Source organism: Rutidosis leptorrhynchoides, chromosome 11, assembly GCF_046630445.1.
Source record: "Rutidosis leptorrhynchoides isolate AG116_Rl617_1_P2 chromosome 11, CSIRO_AGI_Rlap_v1, whole genome shotgun sequence".
Lineage (NCBI taxonomy): Eukaryota > Viridiplantae > Streptophyta > Magnoliopsida > Asterales > Asteraceae > Rutidosis > Rutidosis leptorrhynchoides.
The window spans coordinates 163381779-163406602 of NC_092343.1; the positions used below are offsets into that span (position 1 = coordinate 163381779).

Below are 24824 nucleotides of genomic sequence, written 5' to 3' on the forward strand. Positions count from 1 at the left end.
AACACATGGTTCGCAAAACCCAAGTTCTACCTTCTTCAAATCCGGAATTCTCCCACTCGAAACAAGCATCTTCATACCCTTCTCACTCATATGCCCGAGTCTTCGGTGCCATAGAGTTGATTCGAACTCAACATTAACCGTAGCAACCACCGTGTCTTCATCAAACACTTCAACCATATAAAGTGTTCCCCTTTTATGTCCACGAGCCACAATACTACTACCCTTAACCACCTTCCATTGGCGGTTTTCAAAAGTAATCGCGTTACCTTCATCATCTAATTGACCAACCGAAATAAGTTTCCTTTTCAATTTAGGAATGTACCTTACGTTCTTCAAAGTCCAATTAGAACCAAGAGTAGTCTTCAAAACAACATCTCCAATGCCCTCTATGTTGAGTTGCTTGTTGTCCGCCAATCTCACCTTGCCTTGATATGAACGAAAATTCATCATCATACTTTTGATATGAGTAGCATGAAACGAAGCTCCCGAATCCAAGATCCAAGACTCCATAGAATTTTCAACACTACACAAAAGTGCATCATCACTTTCCCCTTCGGCCAAGTTTACACCTTTCGTGGAACCATTTTTGCAATTCCTTTGAAAGTGCCCTTTTTGATTGCAACCCCAACAAGTAACTTCACTTCTATCTTTTGATGGATGCCTCTTCTTAGACTTCTTCCTACCCTTCTTCTCACCGCGTTCAAATTTTCTACCACGGTTGTCGGTACTTAACAAAGAACCGGATGTCGATTCTCCCGAGTTTCTTCTACGAGTATCTTCACCAAGAATCAAATCCCTTATAGCTTCAAACGCTAGCTTAGTAGTTCCCATAGAGCTACTAACCGCGGTAACCGTACCCGACCAACTTTCCGGTAATGATGAAAGCTAGATAAGTGCTTTTAGTTCATCATCAAACTTAATCTCTACCGATTCAAGTCTTGAAACGATATTATTAAATTCATTGATATGATCCGTTGCACTCGTACCTTCCTTCATCTTAGTATTAAACAATTGACGCATGAGAAATACCTTATTTGCAGCTGTAGGTTTCTCATACATGTTAGAGAGTGCTTTCAAGCAAGCAAACGTCATCTTCTCATTCACAACGTTGTATGCAACGTTCTTAGCAAGTGAAAGACGAATAGCACCCAAAGCTTGACGATCCAAAAGCGTCCAATCGGCATCGTCCATGCTTTCGGGCTTGGTCTCTAACAAGGGTTGGTGTAGCTTCTTTTGATACAAGTAATCTTCAATTTGCATCTTCCAAAAGCCAAAGTCTCTTCCATCGAATCGGTCGATTCTAAACTTCCCATCTTCCGCCATCGTTCCCTTAACGAAACCTTGTGCTCTGATACCAGTTGTTAGGATATTAGGACCCAAACAACGCTAGTAATTCTACAAGATTACTAGCCGAGTAGTGATACTATCAAGATCACTCAACCCACTTAATGAACGAAAGATAATAAATGCGAAAATGTAAGAACGACACAAGATATAACGTGGTTATATGCAATCGTTGTGATTGCTTTAGTCCACGGACCAACTAGAGATTGTTATATTACTGAATACTTGAGTGTGGTGTGTTACAATGACTATGAATGAGCTCTATATATAGAGCAAACAAGAAACCAACCAAACTACAACTTGATCTTCAAGTGTGCTAGTAATCATGAAAGATAAACCAACTAGCCATGCTTTACACCCACTAATGACATGATCACAGCCACAATTAGTGGTGTAAAGCAACCCACTAAGCACCTAAAGTGAAAGGAGAATCAATCAAGATCGGATCCCATGTGTGCAAGTTGCCCACTTGCTGCCAGACATCGTGTGCGCCGTGCACACTCAAACGGCAGTAACCCATTAAAAGAAGTTGATGAAGTCAGGCAGTACAGATTGATAAATTTTAGGTTCCAACTGCACAATAACCAATTAGCACGTATAGTTTTGTTTTTTGACGTCTTAAAATACAGGAATACTGAGCGATCCAGTGTTGAGCAGCCGTGGTAATATCTGCAATAATAGCGAACAGACCTCTCTTAGTCTAGATAGTGTTTGAGCTCTGTAGGTGATTCGGGTACAACATACCTCTCTTAGTATCAGTTTATCCAGCTTTTTTACTAAATTTAAGTAAACTAAGTAAATAATTATTTAAACAATGGGCATGAAGGGAATTAAAAACTATAACTGCTGTTGGTTTCCCTAAATGATGTCATAAGCATTTTTAATGGCTTGGATTAAAAGATAATATTCCCATCTAAAGGCTAGTATTTTGACAAGTGGGTTTTTTTGAAAAAAGATAGCATCATAAAAGATTTCTTATTAAGTATAAGAGATATACGTGTTATCCACATTAAGATATAAAAAAACGTAAAATGGAAAATAAATTAAATAGTGAGATCAGTGGTGGATTCGGGAAAAATTTTCACCGGAGGCGAATTTTTTTTTAAAACGTAGGGAATTTTTTTTAGCAAAAATATAGAGTTTTTTGAGCAAAATTTGAAGGTTTTTGGGCAAAATACGAAGGTTTTGGGGCAAAATATGGAGGTTTTGGAGCAAAATATGAAGGGTTTGGGGCAAAAAAAAATTTCACCGGGGCAAAATTGAAAAACTGAAAAAATTTGCACTAAAATTTCGAAATCCATCGGGGGCGACCGCCCCCCTCCTTAACACTTTAGATCCGCCTCTGAGTGAGATGGAGGTGGAGTAGGTAAATTTTAGTGAAATACCACGGAAGCTTCATAAATATTTAGAGGACTATTCGGTAATTTTTACTCGAGATAAGAATCATGTTTTTGGTGCAGTACCTCCCATGTCACTATTTCAATATCGCGTTTTTAACCCATTAAATCGCAATTAATCAATTTTCAAATGTTAACTGCCAAACACTGAAAATAAATTATTTGCGTTTTGTAATCGTGATAATCAAAAAATACTAACAAAATGTAACCCCAAACACCCTCTAAGATATACTAGGGACACATGTAAGTGTGAAAATTCTCCTACGTTTACACAAATGGTCATATCCAGCCATACTAGTTCATTCTGGCATGCAATAGATTTATCAAGCTTCCTGAACTTTATTACATTTTAACTTTTTGAGCATCTTTCATCGATTTCAATAGAAGGAATACCTAAAACTCAAATTTAAATAAAGAATATTTTATTAATCTAATTGAAATTGAACAAGGGACCGCCGTTCAAAAAAAAATCTAATTGAAATTGAACAAGGGACCTATTCTGCAATAAAAACTTTTGGTTTTGAAGCATACAAAAGAAAAAAAAAGTTGAGAAGTTGAGGGGTGTTTACTTTAACTTATCAGAAACTACAGCGACCTAAACCCTAAAAACTCTGAACAACTTAAACTCGAAGGCACTGCAATTTGGGCGCTAAACTATAATTGGTACTCCGATGGATTCATCTGTAACTCCGATGGATTCATCTGTAATTCATAATTTGGTATGATTCTTTCATATAAACGTACTTATGTTTGAAATGAATTGATTCATGTTGTAATTCACACATTCTTTATTCCAGCTGAATTCGTAAATCCTGGTTTAACAATTCGATTAATTATTTTTGCTATACCTTAGCTAGAGATTTATTCATAAAATATTCAAGTAACCGAAATTGTTACAAGCCTTAAAGTAAAGCAGCAGGTTTGTATATAATGATATTTGCATCAATTAAACTGGTCCAGGAATAAAAGATGTGACATAGTGAAAGCGAAAATGTAATGCGTTGAAAAATGATAAAAGATAGAGATAGAACCAGTTTTTTTTTTTCTTATTTTTTTATTGAAGAACTGATAAGACAGTAAAAATTAATCGTTGGCGCTAGTTATAAGTTATAACTCTGTAGGTATAAGTAGATGTTGTTGTTATTAATTCCCCATTTTCACTATCTACTTAGTTTTAAGTTTGTTTGGCCCGCAGCTTGCTTTTCGATAGTAATGTTGCTTTACGATGGACATTATTACAACCATTTAAGATGTACACTTTGTTTATTTCTTGCTCAAATACTCAACTTTATAAGTCTTGATGCCCTCTGTTTATTTCTGCAGTTGCCACGTTTTCTATCTTTGAGATGTGTGTTGATATCTCTACATTTTCCTTCCATATTTTTGATTGCTTATATTTTGACTAACATTCCATTGTATGTTGCAAGGAGAATGTTCAATTTTGATGATTGATGCAAAATGGGCCATACTAATAAGAAAGTTAAGAAAAATGCTTTTAACCATCAATAATAATTATAGCAGAAAAAATATTGTTTTTGTCAGGTGTCGTGTTATTGAAAAGTTCATTTACAATAACACATAAATTAAGAGTATTAGCTATATGTCAACTTGTTTTCCTTTTGAATAACTCATTCTGCGTTTTCTTGAATGTAATGACAGGTAACAATATTGAGGACACACGTTATAACAATACTGAAGTGGATAAAATCAGTTGCTTGCCAGAGAATTTGATTGACTTGATTTTCGAGAAGCTCCCGGTTGAAGATGCTGTGAGGACACACGTTTTATCAAAAAGTTGGAGGTACAAATGGACCAAAATGAGCTCGGTGGTTCTTGATAAACATTTCACAGAAAAGTTTGCCAAAAATGAAGCTTTTGGTCATTATGGGTTTTTTACCATCTCAAACCAAATCTTTAACTTTATCAAGGGTCCTATCTTAAAGTTACATCTCCACATACCAAACATGGCTCTTGATAGCTTCCAAGAAGTCGATCAGTGGATTTTATCCTTGTCAAAAGCCGGTGTTATTAGGGAACTCGTCCTTACTGTTTTAAACCAACGTTATCAACTTCCATGTTATTTTTGTTGTTGTCTAGAATTGAGAATGCTAGAACTTGAAAACTGTATCATTAAGCCACCACTCGATTTTCAAGGATTTCTCTATCTCAAAAATCTATGTCTTAGGAATATTGAATTTGGGACTAACTTGCATGGAGCTATCATGAACTTACCACAACTTAAGATGTTGAAACTGGTTGCATGCACCAATGTTTACAATTTCAAGATCAAGTCTACAAAGTTGTTTTGGTTAGTGGTCTTAAATTGCCCTGATGCAACTTTGCATCAGTTAGTGCATAGTAAATGTCTTGGTGCGCTTTGTATAGCTATAGGTAAACCCATTCAAGGAGTTGAAAGAGTTAATTTGGCTAGCTTGTTAAGTAATATGCCATGTCTTGGGGATTTAATTATCGACGGGTATTTTCTACATGTATGATTTGAATTTTTAATTCTAATATTTAATTTTTGTTCTTCATCATATTGCCTTTGAGCAAGTGAACTTTACCATTCCACTCCGGCGTATAGTTAGTTCTCATATGTTTTTTCATATCGTCTTCCATATCTTCTTTGGTAACTTAAAATCTCACTTTCACCCTCATAGTTTTGTATTGCAGAAAACATTCCCAAGTGGCTTCCACACCCGGCTAATTGTTTAGAGTATCTCAGCTTACACAACTTTAAATTTGGTGATTTAAATCAACTTCAAGGTGTTTCATGTATGCTTCGCAACTCGCCTAACTTATAACGACTTGATTTCGATAATCAGGTAAAGAGTGCCAAACGTTTTCTCTTGTATTTTTGTGTTGTGTGTGCTTATATAGTAATTTAAGATAGGTGTTTTAATATACAATCTCACTTTTATTGTATTTCATAGGGTCTTCAAAACGAGCAACTGGATGTGAATCCAGCATCGACTTATTTGGAAGCTTCTGACTGTTTGGACCAGAATTTGAACCGATTGAAAACTATAAATATTATGCATGTAGAAAGATCAAGGCCTGTGTTGGTCTTTATAGAGCTTTTACTTCATCATTCGCCCATTCTTGAAAAAGTATCAATTCGACCCAGTGTAACCGTTGATGCTCTTGAAAAGTACAACTTCGCTAAGGATGTTATGCAGTTCCCACGAGCTTCCGCAAAAGGAGAGCTTTTCTACTTGGATCCTTAACCACAATCCGTTAAGTTTATATTACATTGCATTTTATATGCATACTAGTTATCGTTGACCATCGCTTATGTTATGTTCTCTGTATATACTATATAATGTTAAACCTGATTGGTTTATGCTTTAAGCGTTTGAACAGCTTGCTAGTCAGTTTGATTTGATACAAAATGAGCTCAAACACTCCTTGCATGATATAGTTCTTTAATAGCTTTTTCTTTTTTTTATATTTTGAGAGCTGTGCGTAACTACTGGTTGATTTGAACTAATCAAACTACTTGCAAGAATGTTTGAAACACATACTTCATATGTTCTTATTATGGAGACAAGTCCTCAAAATAAATGGCTGGTGAATTTAAGATCAAGAGAATGATATCAAACACTGCATGATACTTTAGTAACAAACATCCATGAAGGAAATATTTCATACACTGATTTGGTTGAATACAATATACATATTACAACAACAACAACAACAACAACAATACCCAATTCCACTAAAGTAGAGTATGGGGGAGGTTAGATGTAGGCAGTCCTTTCCTCTACCCTAAAGTAAAAGGGAAGTCATTCTTCTAACCAGGATACCTATCGGTCCCCAGGTAGAGAAAGTCGTCCCTCCCTATTCTGTAGAGCAGAGAGGCTGCTTCCTAGGGACCTCCAACTAGAAAGAACCATGAAATCCGATATGTGAAGTAAAAATATACAAGTAAAGTTGACAAAATAGAAGCTTTACCATGAATAATGTATACTCCAATACGATATATATAGGTAAATAAAGCATATAACAATATTGAGTAATATAACATATAAGTAAAATATGTGAGTGTCAAATATGCAAGTATAACAAGTCATGTAAGTACAATAAGTATACGTAAACATGTTGGTAAGAAGCATGTAGGTATAATATGCAGTATAAAATAGATGGTATACTATGTAGGCATAGACAAATAAGTATGCTATGTTAGCATAAAAACATGTGATATGTAAGTACGTATAAATTAATTGCTATATAATGTAATACAAACATGTAACCATATAGTCCAATAATGCATGTGAATATGCTACAATAAGTATAGATATATTATATATCCATAAAACATGTCCAGCCAATACGTAAAGTCCCACGAAAAAAAAAATACATAATAAAGATATATATGAAGTGCACACAAGCAAGTAGGCAAGAAATATAATATAAATATATAAGATAAATAAACACCATGTAGAACCTAGTCATCTATTCTAATTCTACTCCTCCACAAATTCCTATCAGAAGTCATGTCCTCGGTCAATAAGAGCTCCTTCATGTCAAGCTTCAATCTATCCTCCAACCTACGTTTGGGTCTACCCCTTCTCCTTATGCCCCCAACAACGAGAGTCTTGACTCTCCTAACCGGGGCTAGAAGTGGGCGCCTCATAACATGCCCGAACCATCTAAGTCGTCCTTCCCTCAACTTGTTGGTTATGTTCCCAACTTCCAAGTTCTCCCTAAAAACTTCATTTGGTATCATATCTAGCATTGTCTTGCCACACGTCCACCTAAGCATCCTCATTTCTGCCACCTCCATCCTCCTCTCTTGGGCTTTCGTCATTGGCCAACACTCTGAGCCGTACAACATGGCCGGTCTGATTGCGACCTTGAAAAATTTCCCTTTCAATTTAGGGGGTACCTTCTTGTCGCACAACACCCCTTTCACTGCCCTCCACTTCAACCATCCTACTAGTATACGATGCGTCACGTCCTCATCTATCCTTCCCGATTTGTGAAGCATCGAGCCTAAATATCTAAAGGACTCTTGTGGAGGTAAAATCTGATCCCCAATTCTGACATCCACTAAATCCTCTTGTCCACAATATACATATTACATTTCCATATAATGCTTATACAAACACAAATTTATTTTTGAATGCCAAATGACTTGACGACACACATATACCAGTATCAACAAAAAAGAGCAAAAACATGAACATGTGAACAAAAAGCTTGTACCATAACATCATGCCAACAGTAGGATCTCAATATTTGCGGTAACCCATTAAAAGAAGTTGGCGAAGTCAACATCACGCGAATCGATTAATTTTAGGCTCTAACCCCACAACAAACAGTTAGTCTTGTTTGAAGTCTTAAAAAAAAGGAACACCAAGTGATCCAGGATTCAGGTAATTGTTGAACTCGCATTCAAATGGTTTTCGGGTACAACAGACCTCTCCTAGTCTTGCGTTAATTTTCAAATCTGCCATATCATCATCAGCTCCAGTTTTGCCTATATTTATAATTGCTGTAGCAGCACCAGCCTCATCATAAGATGCTCTGTAAAATTCATGTCGATTTCTCAATTAATCAAAAACAAACCACAAAAAAATATCAAATGAACATTTGTACTTGACAAGCCGGAAAGCGGACATTGTCATAACCGGTGAACACGAACAAGGAAAGCGTCACACCCAACAGCAACTTCCATAGCTACAATCGCTCTTTCTTTAGGCACATTATTACCAAAAAACACAACCTTTAAACAGAGAGACGTTAAACCAATTAGTCAATTAGATCCGGTAATAACGGACTCCATGTATTGATAATTAAACCATTTGTAACTTTAGTTTACAAAATTGTAATAATTAAAAAGAAGATCGTACCTTTAGTTTACAATAATTATGTGTACCTAGCTTCATTGATGAATCCTAGCCAATTCAATCACATAGTTCATCTATACCTCACTATCACCGACCCAAAATACACGTTCTCCCTCCCTTTGTTCTACACATGTTGAAAGTCGAGAAAATAAACAGTATCCCATAAAATTATTAATTTCCAAATTACAAGTCATCCCGTTAAGAACACAATACGATATTTCTGTAACCATTCTATCGCTCCATGCAATTCCATCACTTTCACTCATCATTAGTTTATTGTTGCCCTCCTTTCTTTCTGTATCATCGCCATCATATTCTTCTTTGTATATAATGTTTATACCACATTCTTCTATAGCATTGAACAACACTCTAGAATCATCTACTAAAATGATACGTACAAAAACTTCATCTCCATGTTCTAATAGATTGCCACACCTTCAAAGGCTTACCCACCCTTTCTTTTTTGTCATACCATTTTCATCCGTTTTTTCACATGTGTAATTCAATAACAAATCCTTAGTCTTGTTATATACTTGAATCTTCAAATCTTATATGCCCGAATATACTAGACACAAGTTGAAGCTAGTTATTGGTGTTGAATCATTCTCTGGAACTCTAAATGATATTTGTGGTCCCTTTTTATGATACATTGCATGTAGCTGCTGCAACAAGGGATTAGGTTCCCTGTAACCCATGTGCCGAATATACCATATTCATACAATACCTGCATATACACCATCCTCTATCATTCATTTTCATTTTGATTCTCAGTAACATTTATTAATGATATATAAGCCAACGAAACTAAACTAGTTAAAAAGCATAGCACAAAACAGAACAAAGTCGAACATACCACCATTGGTTTAGAATAATCAAGACTACCCAGCTCTATTAATGATCCCAACCCCATTTTTTCTATTATTTTCTTCTCCACATTTTCTATTGAATTCCACTTGAAAAAACCCTCCACCTCCCATAAATTCGGGCATTCGTTTATTTCCAAAAGCATAGCTGGAGATCCTCGAATTGACTGGATCTTTGAAAAGTGGTTAGCGTTGAGATATATAAATGTAGGTAGAATTTGAATACATTTTGGTAAGCTTGTTATATTGTTTCCGTCTAGAATCAATCTCTCTGTTGAAACTAGATTACTCTACTGACAAGTCATTAGGGAAAGAATCGTTAAACAAATGGGAGTGTGAATTCAAGCATCATAAACTTCCAACAACTTCAAGGTTTCGGCAAGCACATATTTCAACATATACAAGGGACGCAAGTGTGGAAATTCTCGTACGTTTACACAATTGGTCATATCCAGCAAGACTAGTTCATTCAGGCGTGCAGTAGATTTTTCTAGCTTTCTTATGAACTCTATCTCATTTTGACCATCTTGCATGTGGAAATCTTCATCGATTTCAATCAAAGAAAATAACTAAAATTTTAATTTAAATAAAGAATATTTTATTAATTTTAACGGAACAAGGGACCCATTCTGCAAATAAAACTTTTGGTTCTGAAGCATACACATATAACAAAAGTTGAGGGATGTTTACTTTAACTTATTAAAAACTTCATCGACCTAAACCCAAAAAACCTTAAACTCTGAAAAACTAGGCACTCCAATTTGGTCGCTAAACTTGAATCGGTACTCCGATGGATTCATCTTTATTTCCGAATATCGGTAAGTTAATTTTTAATTTGGTTCGATTCTTTCATATAAACGAAATGTTTGACAAAAATTGATTCCTGTTGTTATTTCTATTTGACTTTTTACCTTCTTTAATTTAAATCTGTAATCTGTAATTCAAACATTCTGTATTCCAGTTGAATTCGTAGATCCTGGTTCAGTAATTTGATTATTTATTGTTGCTACACCTCAGTTAGAGATTTATTCGAAAAATATTCAAGTAACTGAAATTATTACTATCAATTTATTAGAAGCCCTAAACATAAAGCAGCAGGTTTGAATCGATTGCTTAAGGTTTGCGCATAATTATACATTGTTTACAAGTCATTTTGTCTATAATAATAGTTGCATCAATTGAATTGGTCTAGGATTAAAAGATGTGACACAGTGAAAGCGAAGCTGTAATTAGTTGAAAATTGATAAAAGGTAGAGGTAGAACCAGTTTTTCTAATTGAAGAACTGATTAACAATAAAAATTAATTATTGGCACTAGTTATAAGTCTGTAGGTATAAGTAAAAGGATCCTGTTATTGGTCAACATTAATTCCCCATTCTGTACTTGATTTCAAGTATCCTGGCCTGCAGCTTGCTTTTGGATGGTAATATTAATTTAGGATGGACATTATTACATCCATTTAAGATTCCATTACCCTCATTCTTACCCTTAGCAACCTTTTGAACCTTCTTGCTCGAATACTCACCTTTATAAGTTTTGATGACTACTTTTTTTATTTATGCAGTCGCCTCCTCGTTTTCTATCTTTGAGATGTGTGTTGATATCTCTACCTTTCTCTTTAATATTTCATTGCTTATATTTTGACTATCATTCCATTGTATGTTGCAAGGAGAATGTTCAATTCTGATGATTGATAGAAAATGTTACTCCGAACTATATAGTCAGGGCCATACTATTAAGAAAGTTAAGAAAAATGTTTTCAACCATCAAAAATTGCAGAAAAAATATTTATTTTTTCAGGTGTCATGCTATTGACAAGTTCATTTACAATATGCAATAACAAAATTCAAGAGTATTAGCTATGTCAACTTGTTTTATCTATTATGATGAAGTTGTTTTTATTTTTGAATAAACCAGTCTCTGTTTTCTTGAATGTAATGACAGATAACAATACTGAGAGGAGTTTTGTAACTTCTACCATTGAAGTGGATAGAATCAGTTGCTTGCCAGAGAATTTGATTGACTTGATTTTAGAGAAGCTCCCCTTTCAAGATGCTGTGAGGACACACGCTTTATAAAAAAAAATGGGGGTACAAATGGATCACATTGAGTTCGGTGGTTCTTGATAAACATTTCTCAGAAAAGTTTGCCAAAAATGGAGCTTTGCATCATAATGGATTAATTAGGATCACAAACCAAATCTTTAACTTTCTCAAGGGTCCTCTGTTAAAGTTACATCTTCACATACCAAACATGGTTCTTGATAGCTTCCAAGAAGTAGATCAATGGATTTTATCCTTGTCAAGAGATGGTGTTAGAAAACTCGTCCTTATTAATAAAAACTGACGTTATCAACTCCCATGTTATTTTTTCTGTTGTCAAGAATTGATAATGCTAGAACTTGAAAACTGTATCATTAAACCACCAATCGATTTTCAAGGATTTCTCTATCTTGAAAAACTATTGCTTAGGAATATTGAATTTGGGGCTAACTTGCATGGAACGATCATCAACTTACCACAGTTTAAGATGTTGAAACTGGTTGCATGCACCAATGTTGACAATTTCAAGATTAAGTCTACAAAGTTGTTTCGGTTATTGGTCTTAAATTGCCCTGATGCAACTTTGCTTCCGTTATTGCATACTAAATGTCTTAGTGTGGTTGCTATAGTTTTCAAAAACCCTATTCAAGGAGTTGAAAGAGTTAATTTGGCTAGCTTGTTAAGTAATATGCCATGTCTTGGGGATTTACTTGTCGACGGATATTTTCTCCAAGTATTATTCGAATCTCAATTTTTTATATTTAGTTTTTAATCTTCATCATATAGTGTTTGAGCAAGAGAACCTTACTATTCCTCTCCAGTGTATCGTTAGTTCTCATATATTCTTTTATATCGTCTTCCATATCTTTCTTTGATAGCTTAAAATCTTACTTTCACTCTCACAGTTTTGTATTACAGAAAATATGCCCAAGTGGCTTCCACACCCTGCTAATAGTTTAAAGTTTCTCAATTTACAAAACTTCAAATTTGGTGACTTGTTTCAACTTCAAGGTGTTTTATGCATTCTTCGGAACTCACCTTACTTAGAACGAATCAATGTGACTAGTCAGGTAAACTATCTTTTTCCTCTGTTTCTCTGTTGGGTGTGCTTCTATTTAAGGTAGGTACTTTCAATGCACGGTCTCCCTTTTAATGTATTTTCAGGGTCTTCGGAACGTGCATTTGGATGTCAACCCAGCTTTAACTTATTTGGAAACGTCTAACTATTTGGACCAGACATTGAACCGGTCAAAAACTATAAATATCTTTTATGTAGAAAGATCATGACCGTTGTTGCTCTTTATAAAGCTTTTACTTTATCATTCTCCCACTCTTGAAAACATATCAATCCGACCCCATGCAACTGCTGATGCTAATGAAAAGTACAACTTCGCTAAGGATGTTATGCGGTTCCCACGAGCTTCCATAAAAGCAGAGCTTCTTTTCTTGGATCCGTAACCATAATTCATTAATAATTTTAGTTGCATTGCACTTCATTTATTTATATCTAAATTATATTTATTTTATAATTATATGTCATTTTCATTTTCCATGTTTTGTATGTTGTGGGACATGTCAATTAATACATAAAATTGGAAAGTTGGTTGATGCAGAATTCTAGTTCTTTGTATATAATGTTTTGGTAAAGTCAATAATTGGTAAGAAATGAGATTTTGGTTTACCATGATCATAATTTGAATCATGCAGCTTCACATTGGTCACGAGATGACAAAGTTTTCCTCAACAACCAATGGTTGACACCAAATCAAGATCTTTAAAACTAATGAACAACAACAATTGAGCCACCAATCAAACAAGCTTCCGCACCAACTCTTTGAAGATCTTATCAAGACAATAACATTCAAAGAAACAAACCAAAGTCCAATCAAGGAGGAGCAAGAGAACGCAATAATAGAGGGGGAGCAAGAGAATTGATCAATATAGGGGGAGCCAAATTATCACACTACTCAAGCTTCGTCATAACAAAGCTCTTTCTCATTAACAAGACAAGTCAACAACAAGTCAACAACATCATTTCAAGGCAACACAATCAACAATCATACAAGATAATCAACAAATCTTCACTGGCTACCAAAATCAACTGCCTACAAAGAAGACAAGAGAAATCAATTTACATTCACCAAAGACAACTTGAAAGTGTTTGGAAGTTATTCCACATCGGTCATGGACAAAAACAAATGTATGCATATAAGTCAAATGGGAAGTCCCTCTATCACCAATTGATTTTAGAAAAGGGTGAACTCTAGAACTTATGTGTCGTACATGTTGTTAGACTATATGATTTATCAATTCTGTCATGGTATCAGAGCTTAGGTGGACGGTTTGTTCTACAGCGAGTCCGAGTCAGGCTCCCATGAGTGTGGCGCCGTCGCTACAAAGAGATTGAGTCAGGCCTTCTTCTTACTGCCATCTCTACAAGCGTTCCACGCCTCGATGTGAGGGGGCGTGTTTGGAAGTTATCCCACATCGGTCATGGACAAAAACAAATGTATGCATATAAGTCAAATGGGAAGTCTCTCTATCACCAATTGATTTTTGAAAAGGGTGAACTTTAGGACTTTTGAAAAGGGTGAACTCTAGGACTTATGTGTCGTACATGTTGTTAGACTATATGATTTATCAATTCTGTCACAAAGCCTTCAATAAGTCTTCCTCAAAGAAGTTCAAAGACTAAAGATGGTCAACGACAAACTGCATCTAAGGGGGAGATTGTTAAGTCTAATTTTAGATGCAATTTGTATTTAGTCTTAGGAGTATAAATACCTCCACCTAGCTTAGTGATAAAGCTAACCTTTAGACAACTCTCATTTATACCAATTCCCTCACACCTCACAAACACACACTTAGCCAATTCTCTCAACCCTCACTTTTGTAATCACTCTCTCAACTTGTAATCTTGACATATAGTTGTGTTTAATTATGTGTTTATCATCATCATCATTCATCATCATCTGAATCATACAACATCTATTATCATCTATATACATAGTGCATACATATACATATAGATACAACATATATATACATTCATTTCACTGTTTCATTCAAAATCGTATGCAAGCATGAATTAATCTGGTTTCTAGAAATATCAATCAATTTTGCCAGTAAGCTTCCTCCAGTGGAAAGAACGTATTATCAATCAAAGCTGGCCATACAGGTGACAAAAGGTAATCATCTGAAGATAGTTTAGCAGCAGATACATCTTGAGTGATGATATGATTCCATGACTTGTAATAAGCCAACGGATCTTCTTCTTTCTTGTTTTTCTCACCATACACTAGGCTAATCCCATACTCACTTAAATGTGCATAATCTTGTCCATTACCAAACTGATTCACATATGATGAAGAAGAGTACGAAGAAGCGTAATTAGTTTTTGCATTGAAATGAACACTAACTTCATCGCCAACTTCAAACTCATTGTTCTCAAACATCCAATGGCTTAACCACACTATAACTTCATTAGAATTTGATAAAATATACGCTATAGGTTGGTATATCCAGGAGAAGTTCTTTGTCAAATTCTTTATTGCAATTCTTGGAGGAAGATCCATAGATATGTTTGAGAGAAAACCCACAATGCATACATTTAGCCCACGAATCCGGCAATTCTTTTGATCTGATTGCAAGGTTATTGATGATGACCCATTGCTTCAATGAGTGAAGGACTTTGGAACCTCTTGGCCTTTAAGATATTTGCTGAATATTCGATGTTCATAAAGCATCTGTCATAACCAGCTTTTGTTAATTAGCTTCAATCACTTGAATTTACTTAACATAAGGAAAAATGGGAATATAGATGAAGAGACATTCACCTGTGTTGATTGAATTTTTTCTGGGTAGGAGTAGTCTCTGTAAGAACATGCTATACACAAGCGATGATAATTCACATATTCTAAATTAATCCATCCCAAACTAAGAAGTGTCACTTCGTCAATTTATGATATAGCTTGCATTTTGAACTTGTCTTGAATCTCAGTCAAAGAAATTATATCAGAATAAAAAATAAACCTATGTGATACTGACATTTCTGGATAAAAAGTTACTTTCTCCAATATTTCACATCCATCGATATACAATCTCGTTATTGTGTTTGGAGCACACAAAATTGTCTTCAACATTTTGCAATTTTCTAAAGTGAGAACCTCCAACTTACATAGGCTTCTCACACAATCGGGAAGGGAATCAATAGGATTACCATCTAAATTCAACTCCTTCAATACCGATAGGCCAATAAAATCCACAAGAAACCATTCATTCGACAAGTTATTATCTATAAGTGACAAAGTTACTAATGATTTGGGTAAAGAATTCGAAAAGGATCGCACACTTCTCGGTATAGCCTCCACAATGGCAGAGGAAGACATTTGGGGTTCTTTGATAATATTGTTAGCCTCAAACACTTCTAGGGATTCCATATCCTTTATCTCAACTGGAAACTCGCCAAGATTTAAACACCCATTTATCAATAGTTGTTTAAGCTTTTTTAAATTTCTTATGCTCCGTGGAAGCTTTTTCAGCTGACGGCATTCACTCATATTTATGACTACAAGTCTATCACAATTCCCAATCGATTCACTAATCTCAACGAGATTTGTACACCCTGCGAGTGTCAACCGCTCAAGTACAGGGAATGCAGAGAAGCTACCCACTGTAAGAAGCTTATAACAACCACTGAGATTAAGAAGCTTAAGTGACTTGAGCACCTGAATAATTAAAGATGAGTTTTAGTGTTACAAAGATAGATAACCAAAAACTAGAAGAAGAAAAAAAGATGTTCAATTTAGTACCTTGGGCGTCTTCCAAAGTTGTTGTAGATTGCTATTCGACATGTCAAGAGAAACCATATTCCCCATTTGTAAATTTGAAGGTATTAAACTTAAAGGAAATCCATGCATACACAAATATCTTAAATCTTTAGGAAAGTTCTTGTACGATCCGATGATTTTTACATAGTTGAGTTGTAGTAGTCTTAAGTTACACATCTCACTAAATGCAAGTGTCTCAAAGACAACTTGTTCATTATCACTAGGAGAACATAAACTTAAAGCCCAACTGATGAAGGGAAATGATCTGAAGTTATCGTAGTCATCGACGGTACTTGAGTCGCGTGCAGTCTCATCCTCAAATGCTCGCATGTCAAGGACAAGATCTTGAATTTTTGATGTTCCCTACAAATAAAGGAATAGCAAGATATTAAATTAGAAGTTAATGTTATTGTTATATACATCAAACAAAATTGTTAATGAATGCACTCTTAACAGAATTGATTATTACCTTTTTCTGTTGCAACACTGTTGCAGACTCCTCATGATGCCATAACAGACTTCGTTTCCAAGGGGATTCTTGATGGACTACGTATCTCCCCAAATCTTGAAGAAGCTGACGCATATTTAACTGATTAGTTAACGGACAAACTGTGAGAAGGCATCTGTTTATGAGATTCTTGATCCCAGATGATCTGCATATACCACATGCTTTTAATATTTCTTCACAAAATTTTTTCCAACGAAAAAACAAGCAATGAACTTGAAGAGTTCCTTGTCCTTTTCATGTGGCAATGAGTCTAAACTTATTTGCAGCACCTTCTGAACATCATGATTAATCTTACCTAGCGATTCTAAGATATCATCCCATGTAGCGTCTTCATGACGAACAGAACTTCCCAAAACTTTAAGAGCTAGTGGATGCCCATTACAATACTCTGCAACCTTCTTTAGGTCTTTTATGTCGCCTTCTTTGCGTTCATTGTGCCCGAAGGCATGCCAACTTAAAAGCTGCATTGAATCTTTCTGACCCAACCCTTCAAGCAAGAGCCACATATACTTTGGTGGAACTTCAGTTTCAAACAACCTACATTTTTTTGTTATTGATCCATCTTTGGATGTTATTATTATTTTACTTCCAGGATGAAGACCTTTCGTCCCGATTAACGCTTGCAACTGCTCAATTTTACTGATACCGTCTAGAACAAGAAGAGTTCTTTTCCTATGAAGTATTTTTTCAATCTTATACGTGCCCGCATTAGTATCTTGTACGTCCATCCAACTTCTATCTTGAAAGTCTTTAAGGATCTGTTTTTGTAAATCAAGCAATCCATTTGATGATGTACCACATCTCCTTTCGATATCTTCAAGAAAGCAGCTTCTTTCAAATTCGAAATAATGCAACTTAAAGATATAGTCAGCTAAGTAAGTCTTTCCAATCCCGGCCATCCCCCATAGTGTGACAACTTGGGTGTTATCTAATGAATTATCTTTCAAGAAATCTTTAACAATATTAATGACAGACTCCATCCCAATCATGTGTGGAATATTACTCCGTTTGTGTAGATCTAATCTGTTGCTGATCTCTTTAACAATTTCTTCAATAAGTATCGTCTCCAACCTGGGATATTTTTAAATTAATATAATAAAAAAAAGTTTGGTTTCATCTAAAACTACATCTAATGTTAAGGCTATGTTAGGCAAAATTAACTTGTGTGTGGGGCTTTAGATACCTTTGATATAAGTATTTAGCTGGTGTTTTTACTTGGAGCTATAGTTGGCACTTACTTTTAGAAAAGTTTTGTGACCTTCAAATGAAATCTGTGAATGGATGTAATTTAAAGGAGAAATGGATAATATTTCATTGTTCTAAAAAAATAGCTTGTAAAAGCAACTAGTTTCAAACATAACTTAAGCCTACAGAAATCTAGCCTAAGGTTCAAGCACTGCAATGATCATTACTAAATCTATAGGGTTGACCAACTAATAATTGAAATTTTTTCGAAAGAGATTTATTTTGTAGCTCTTTACAAAAATATAAATTCAAATAAAATTTTTACAAAATAGGTAAAACGATGATTCAATTGCATGTTTGAATGTTTTGGGGCCAAACCGATGTTTCAAATGCCGGTTTGGCGATGTGTTTGATTCTCTGTCAAACCGGCAAATGAAATGCTGGTTTGACTCTTTGACTGGAACAGTTTTTGCACCAACCGCCTTATCATTTATTCCCTCAATCCATGACATAAATGTTGCGAACCAAAAGATGCCACGTGTACAAACCGGCAAATGAAAAGCCAGTTTGTATCATTATATAATCCGACCTTTGCTTCATCGGTTTGCATCACTCCTTCAATTTCATACACTTTTTTTAAAACACACACACGATTTTGCAATGGATCCCGCCCAACCTCGAGTAACTCCGCTCGATGAATCACTATTATTTTTGCAATCAGCATCATGCCATACATGGCACAACCCTACGGTCAAGAGAAAACGTGGATATAAGGCTAACGAACTCGCAAGTTGACTACATAAGCCAGTGGTACGAACGAGCTCAGAGGGTCTATATTCCTACGTCGGGGGTGGGCACGGGCACGACTGCTCGTTACTTTTCGTGGTACTACGCGCGTACAATAGTTACTATACGTGATGTTATGAGACCACTACTCGTCAACCAATATCGTGATTGGGCAACCGAAGAGAAACTTTATGTAAGTAAAATAATTATTTTATAGCATTTGTGTGAAATGAATTAGTTTTAATATTTGTTTACATTTACCTATTGTGCAGGAGGAGCGTTTAGCAAGGACAAGCGCAATGGCTACATCTCAAATGCAACCAAACAGTCAACCAAACCTGCAGGCTTTTGTTGACTTTTCGCGTCATTTGATGGGCGTCACGCATCAAACTCATCATGATCCAGGTTTCCAGTTCTATGGTACACAAAACTACCAATGACCGGATTATGGTTTCCCTCAATATACAAATCAGGGTCAATCATCCAGGGCCACCCAGAACCAGAACGTGTCTATAGGGGATTATGGTTATGGTAGTACCCCTCATCAAACACCAAGGACTCTGCGTTTGATATGGGAAGTCCACCATATGGACATCAAACTCCAAGGAACTCTGTTTGATTTGCGATCTCAACGAACTCAATCATGTGTTCGTCGAAACTCTCCCTTGGCATTCTCAGATATGGGAGATACATCACAAGTTCATCAGAATGTACACGATGCGGCGGATTTAGGAGATGATGAGCCTGACCCACAACCACAACAACTCCGGAGGAGTGACCGGGTTTCAAATCCACCACGATGTGGTACCGGTGGACACAAACATGGGCATAGACGTGGACATTGATTGAGCATATTATTAATGATTGTAATAGTTTGGTTTTTTTAATGAGAACTCGTCATTATCTTTTATTATAATGAATGTATTTTTATTATATTTTATTATAATGAATAATTTAATAATTGAAAACTCGTTTTACAATCAAATTAATAAACTAAAAATTATTATAATTAAATAATAAAAACATAACATAATATGAAAAACAAAAAAAAACTCATTATTAATAAACTAATAAATAATTTTATAAAAATCATAATAAATATTAAATAATACAAACATAACATAATATATCAAAAAATAAATTACAATCCGGCATTTTGAAAGCCGTTTTAATCTGTTAGGGCAAACGTGGCTTAAATATATTATAAAATGTAACTGGAGGGTAAACGTGATTTACCTATTTTTATAAAAATCTGTTTAAATTTCTATTTCTGTATTATAGTTAGAAAATAAATCTATTTTGGAAAAAATGTTAAAGAAATGTTTTATTACCTTTGCCCTTTGGGAATATAACCAAAATGCTCATTTCTTTAAAGCTTGTTGACTGACAGCCCTTAAAAAAGTTTGACAATTTGCCCTCGCAAGGCGCAAGATGCCTTGCGTCCTTGCGACCTTGCGTCCTTGCGACCTTGCGTACTTGCGACCTTGCGTCTTACCCAAAAAGAGCTGGTTAAATAATCACTTTGCGTTCACTGTTCACCTCACAAAACACAATCATACGCAAGCTTCTCTCTGGTGCCCATTCGCTCGTCACTCGCAAAATCGTCATCAAGCTTCCTTAGATTCTCGCAAACACTCGCAAATCACTCGCAAAATCTTCATCATCATCCTCACATCTTCATCGTGTTCATCCTTCCTTCTTCATCGTCACTAAGCCGCAACCTTAATCATTCAATCTTCGATCTTTGAAAGTACAAGCGAGCTAATACGCCACCTACATCATCGAATCACCATCATCGTTCATTATTTCTCAAGAACAGGTTAGATTTTCTTAGATCTATGTTATATTATTCGATCTATGTTAGTTTTCTTCGTTCTTTGTGCTTAAACAAAGTTTTTGCACGCCAACTGTTAGATAAAATGTGTCAATGAAATTTGTTTGTATTTTGTGATTTTGTTTGTATATTATTGAGATTGCGTACGATACCCAGGACTTTTTGCTAGTTTTAAGTTGTAAAACTCGGTTGATATTTAGACGCAAGGTTAACCTTGCATATTTGCGTAGGACATGTGGTTGTACGCAAGGTTTTGTTTGCGTCTTTGCGTATGGCATATGGTTATTCTTTCATGTGGACGCAAAGTTTTGTTTACGTACTTGCGTCTTTGTTCTAGGTTACGCAAGGTGTCTCTTGCGTCTTTGCGTCTAGATTGCATGATGCACCTAAGGTTAACCTTGCATCCTTGCATCCGTCATTATTGGCACGCAAACTTTGTTTTGCGTCTTGCGTATGGGTGATTTGTCTGCTGATGTTCTTCTCACTTTTACAGGGCTATGTTGAAGGTAAATTGACCATGAAGAATATGTTGACCGTGATACCTCAGGTCAAGAAAATTTTGACTGAAAATCAAGAAAAATTATTCCGAAGTACATGCTTTGGTCCCTGGTTAGATCTTTCATACACGGGTAATGATCCTGGACTAGTACATGCCATGCTCTAACAGAAATGTGAGCGTTCATCAAAATTAGATGCTACTAAGTACTCGGAAGAGCAACAAGATATTTGGTTTACTTTTTCTCCTAATTTTATGATTAGATTTGGTCGGCGTGAATTTTGTTTAGTCACCGGTTTTTTTTTGGATCCCGGACAGACATGGTTCATTACATCCATCGCAATTATGAATCTAAGACCGCACCCATTAGATGGCGTTGTTTTCCAAAGCATGCCGATGCCAGCAACATTTTGGTTAATGATATACAAAACATCCTTATCAAAAAATAAGGTGATGTAAAGGTTAGTGATGATGATATCGTTCGATTAGCTACATTTTTGTTAAGTAATATGCCATGTGTTGGGTATTTTGTTATCGACGGGTATTTTCTCCAGGTATGAGTTGAATTTTAAATTCTAGGGTTAAGGCTACTCAAGGGCCATATACTTTTTGTTTTGTTCCGATGTAGTCCATATACCCAAAAAAATACTATTATAGGCCATAAACTTTGAAAAAGTGTATCGATGTAAACAAAAGGTAACTTGTTACCGGCTAAACAGGTCACCTTTTGTTTACATCGATACGGAAAATATGTGACCTACATCGATACACTTTTTGAAAGTATGTGAACTACATTAGTACTTTTTTTTGTATAAAGCTTACATTGGAACAAAAAAAATTATACTTTTTTGAAAATCAATCTACAAAATCGATCAACCTTATTTATCAGGTCAACGGTTTACATTAACACATTTTTTTAAAGTTTATGGCCTATAATAGTATTTTTTTTTTTGGGTATATGGACTACATCGGGACAAAATAAAAAGTATATGGCCCTTGAATAGCCTTAACCCTAAATTCTAATATTTATATTTTGCTCTTCATCATTTTGCGTTTGAGCAAGTGAACTTTACCATTCAACTCTTGTGTATAGTTAGTTCTCATATATTATTTCGTATCATCTTCCAACCATATCTTCTTTGTTAACTTATAATCTTACTTTCACCCTCACAGTTTTCCATTGCGGAAAATATTCCCAAGTGGCTTCCACACCCAACTAATAGTTTAAAGCTTCTCTACTTACGAGATTTCAAATTTGGTGATTTGTACCAACTTCAAGGTGTTTTATGTATCCTTCGGAACTCACCTAACTTGAGACGACTCGATGTGTACAATCAGGTAAAGAGTGCTAAACGTTTCTCTTGTGTTTTTGTGTTGTGTGTGCATATATAGTAATTTAATGTGGGTTCCTTTTATACACAGTCAGTCTCACTTTTAATGTATTTCCAGGATCTTCCAAACGTGTATTTGGATGTGAAACCAACAATAGCTTATTTGGAAGCTTCTGACTGTTTGGACCAGACATTGAACTGCTTGAAAATGATAAATATAATGGATGTAGAAAGATCAAGATCCTTGTTGCTATTTATAAAGCTTTTACTTGAACATTCTCCCACTCTTGAAAAAATATCAATCCGACCACGTGCAACTGTTGATGTTCAGGAAAGGTACAACTTCTCTAAGGATGTTATGCGGTTCCCACGAGCTTCCTCGAAAGCAGAGCTTCACTACTTGGATCCGTAACTACAATCCACTAATAACTTTAAGTTACTTTATAATTTAGTTGTATTCTGATTGTATGCATCATATATGTTATGGGTTTTCATTAACTCGTAGAGTGGTACTATAAAACTGGTAACCCTCCTGGTATTTATTTATACTTTGCGAGCAGCTAGAATAAAAACTAGATCAAGTGTTCCTTACACAATAGTTGTGTAACAAGCATCTTTGGAAAAAGAAAATTCACAGATTGATTTGTTTGGATAAAATATACATATCACATCTATAGTGTAATGTTTGGATATTCTTGTTATTGTAACTATAGTGTTATAAGACCTTTACCAACCCTCCGTTAGTTTCCCCCTAGTCAGATGATGTGTTAAAAATTGACGAAAACTGACGGCCCCTAATGGAGCGTCAGTTAGTTTTGTATCCATCCGTCACCAAGTGGCACAAATGTGAAGGTGCGTTTGTTTTCTCCCAACCAATCAAAAATTTTCATTAATTATATTTTTAATATTAATTAATTTTTTCCCACCCATTTTCAATCTGATTTTACCACATCACTCTATCCAATATTTGAAAAAAAAAACTGACATATGGGGTTAAAAAATGTCAGAAATTGACATTGCCAAATCAGATTGCACTTTTTGGCTTAAAAGTGCACAACTGACCGTGATATCACTACCAAGGGTTAGAAATGGTCCAAAAACAATTTTACGGTTAGGTATTGATTGATTGAATACAATATACCCATTTCCCAATAGTGCTTATACAAACATTAATTTATCTTTGCATATTTATTGTGAATGGAAAATAACTTTACTACACGCACATATATCAGTTTTAACAAACAAGAACATGTGGCACAGATACCTTGTCCCATAACAGCATGCCAACAGTAGGATCTCAATATTTGCACTAACCCATTAGGAGAAGTCGATGAAGTCAGCATCACGGATTAATTAATTTTAGGTTCCAACCACACAACAAACAATTAGTACGTATTGTCTTGTTTATAGTCTTAAAAAACAGGAACACTGAGCGATGTGGTGTTTAGAACCCGTGGTAATATCTGCAGTAACACCCAACTGGAATCATGATTCAGGTAAATCTAAACTTACATTCAAATGGTTTTCCGGCACAACGGATCTCTCCCAGTCTCGCGTTAGTTTTAAAATCTTCAATATCATCAGCTCGAGTTTTGCCAATATTTATAATTGTTGTAACAGCACCAGCATCATGAGCAGCTCTGTATAATTGCTCCAACCACATTTGTACCCGACAAGTCGGAAAGCGGACATTGTCATAACGGATGAACCAAGAACGAGGAAAGCATCACACCCTGCAGCAGCTTCCATAGCTACAATCGCTCTATCTTTTGGTACGTACATTATCACCAAAAAACGCAACCTTCAAAAAGAGACACCTTAAGCCAATTAGTCAATTAGTGGTAGTAAAAACGGATTCCATATATTAATACTAGTTACTAGAATTGAGTTACATCGGGTTTAAGAATTCAGTCACATTTTGAGCATGTCGGTATGTGGAAATCACCTTCCCATAATATTTCATGGATTTCAATATCACCATCGGGTCTTTGCTTCATCCCAAAACTCTTATCTAAATTGCTGCTGTCATAACCCAGACTTTCTATTGCTGCTGCCAACTGCAGTCAACGTATACACCCTTATTAATTTGTAACGTCCATAATAGTTATTCTCATGCAGGCACTGTTGTAAAGCTCCCCAATTAATCCTTTTTAAGAACAGGTCGATCCTAGTCTTGCGTTAATCGTCCACTCGTGTTTTGCCAATATCTATAATTTCCGTAGCAGCACCAGCATCATGAGCTGCTCTGTGCAATTCATGTACATTTCTCAATTAAACAAAAAAAAAACCTATAAAAATACCAAAACATAGTAACGTTCGTGATCAAACCAAAATCGTAATGGGTGATGAGATTTCGG

General features: G+C 35.4%; 3 protein-coding genes and 1 pseudogene across 3 annotated transcripts; 3 read left to right on the forward strand and 1 right to left on the reverse strand.

Annotated features, from left to right (window-relative positions):
- Positions 1-4393: 4393 nt before the first annotated feature.
- On the forward strand, positions 4394-5968 carry LOC139875167 (F-box/FBD/LRR-repeat protein At1g13570-like). The gene is made up of 2 exons (XM_071862523.1): positions 4394-5230; positions 5675-5968. The coding sequence occupies exons 1-2, from the start codon at positions 4394-4396 to the stop codon at positions 5966-5968; spliced, it is 1131 nt and encodes a 376-aa protein (XP_071718624.1).
- A 5879-nt stretch (positions 5969-11847) lies between these two features.
- On the forward strand, positions 11848-12956 carry LOC139875168 (uncharacterized). Its single transcript, XM_071862524.1, has 3 exons — positions 11848-12231; positions 12377-12568; positions 12807-12956. The coding sequence occupies exons 1-3, from the start codon at positions 11848-11850 to the stop codon at positions 12954-12956; spliced, it is 726 nt and encodes a 241-aa protein (XP_071718625.1).
- A 1655-nt stretch (positions 12957-14611) lies between these two features.
- LOC139875169 (disease resistance protein RPV1-like) lies at positions 14612-18532 on the reverse strand (annotated as a pseudogene).
- Positions 18533-20918: 2386 nt separating this feature from the next.
- On the forward strand, positions 20919-22879 carry LOC139875170 (F-box/FBD/LRR-repeat protein At1g13570-like). Its single transcript, XM_071862525.1, has 4 exons — positions 20919-21031; positions 21134-21146; positions 22310-22474; positions 22586-22879. The coding sequence occupies exons 1-4, from the start codon at positions 20919-20921 to the stop codon at positions 22877-22879; spliced, it is 585 nt and encodes a 194-aa protein (XP_071718626.1).
- Positions 22880-24824: the final 1945 nt, after the last annotated feature.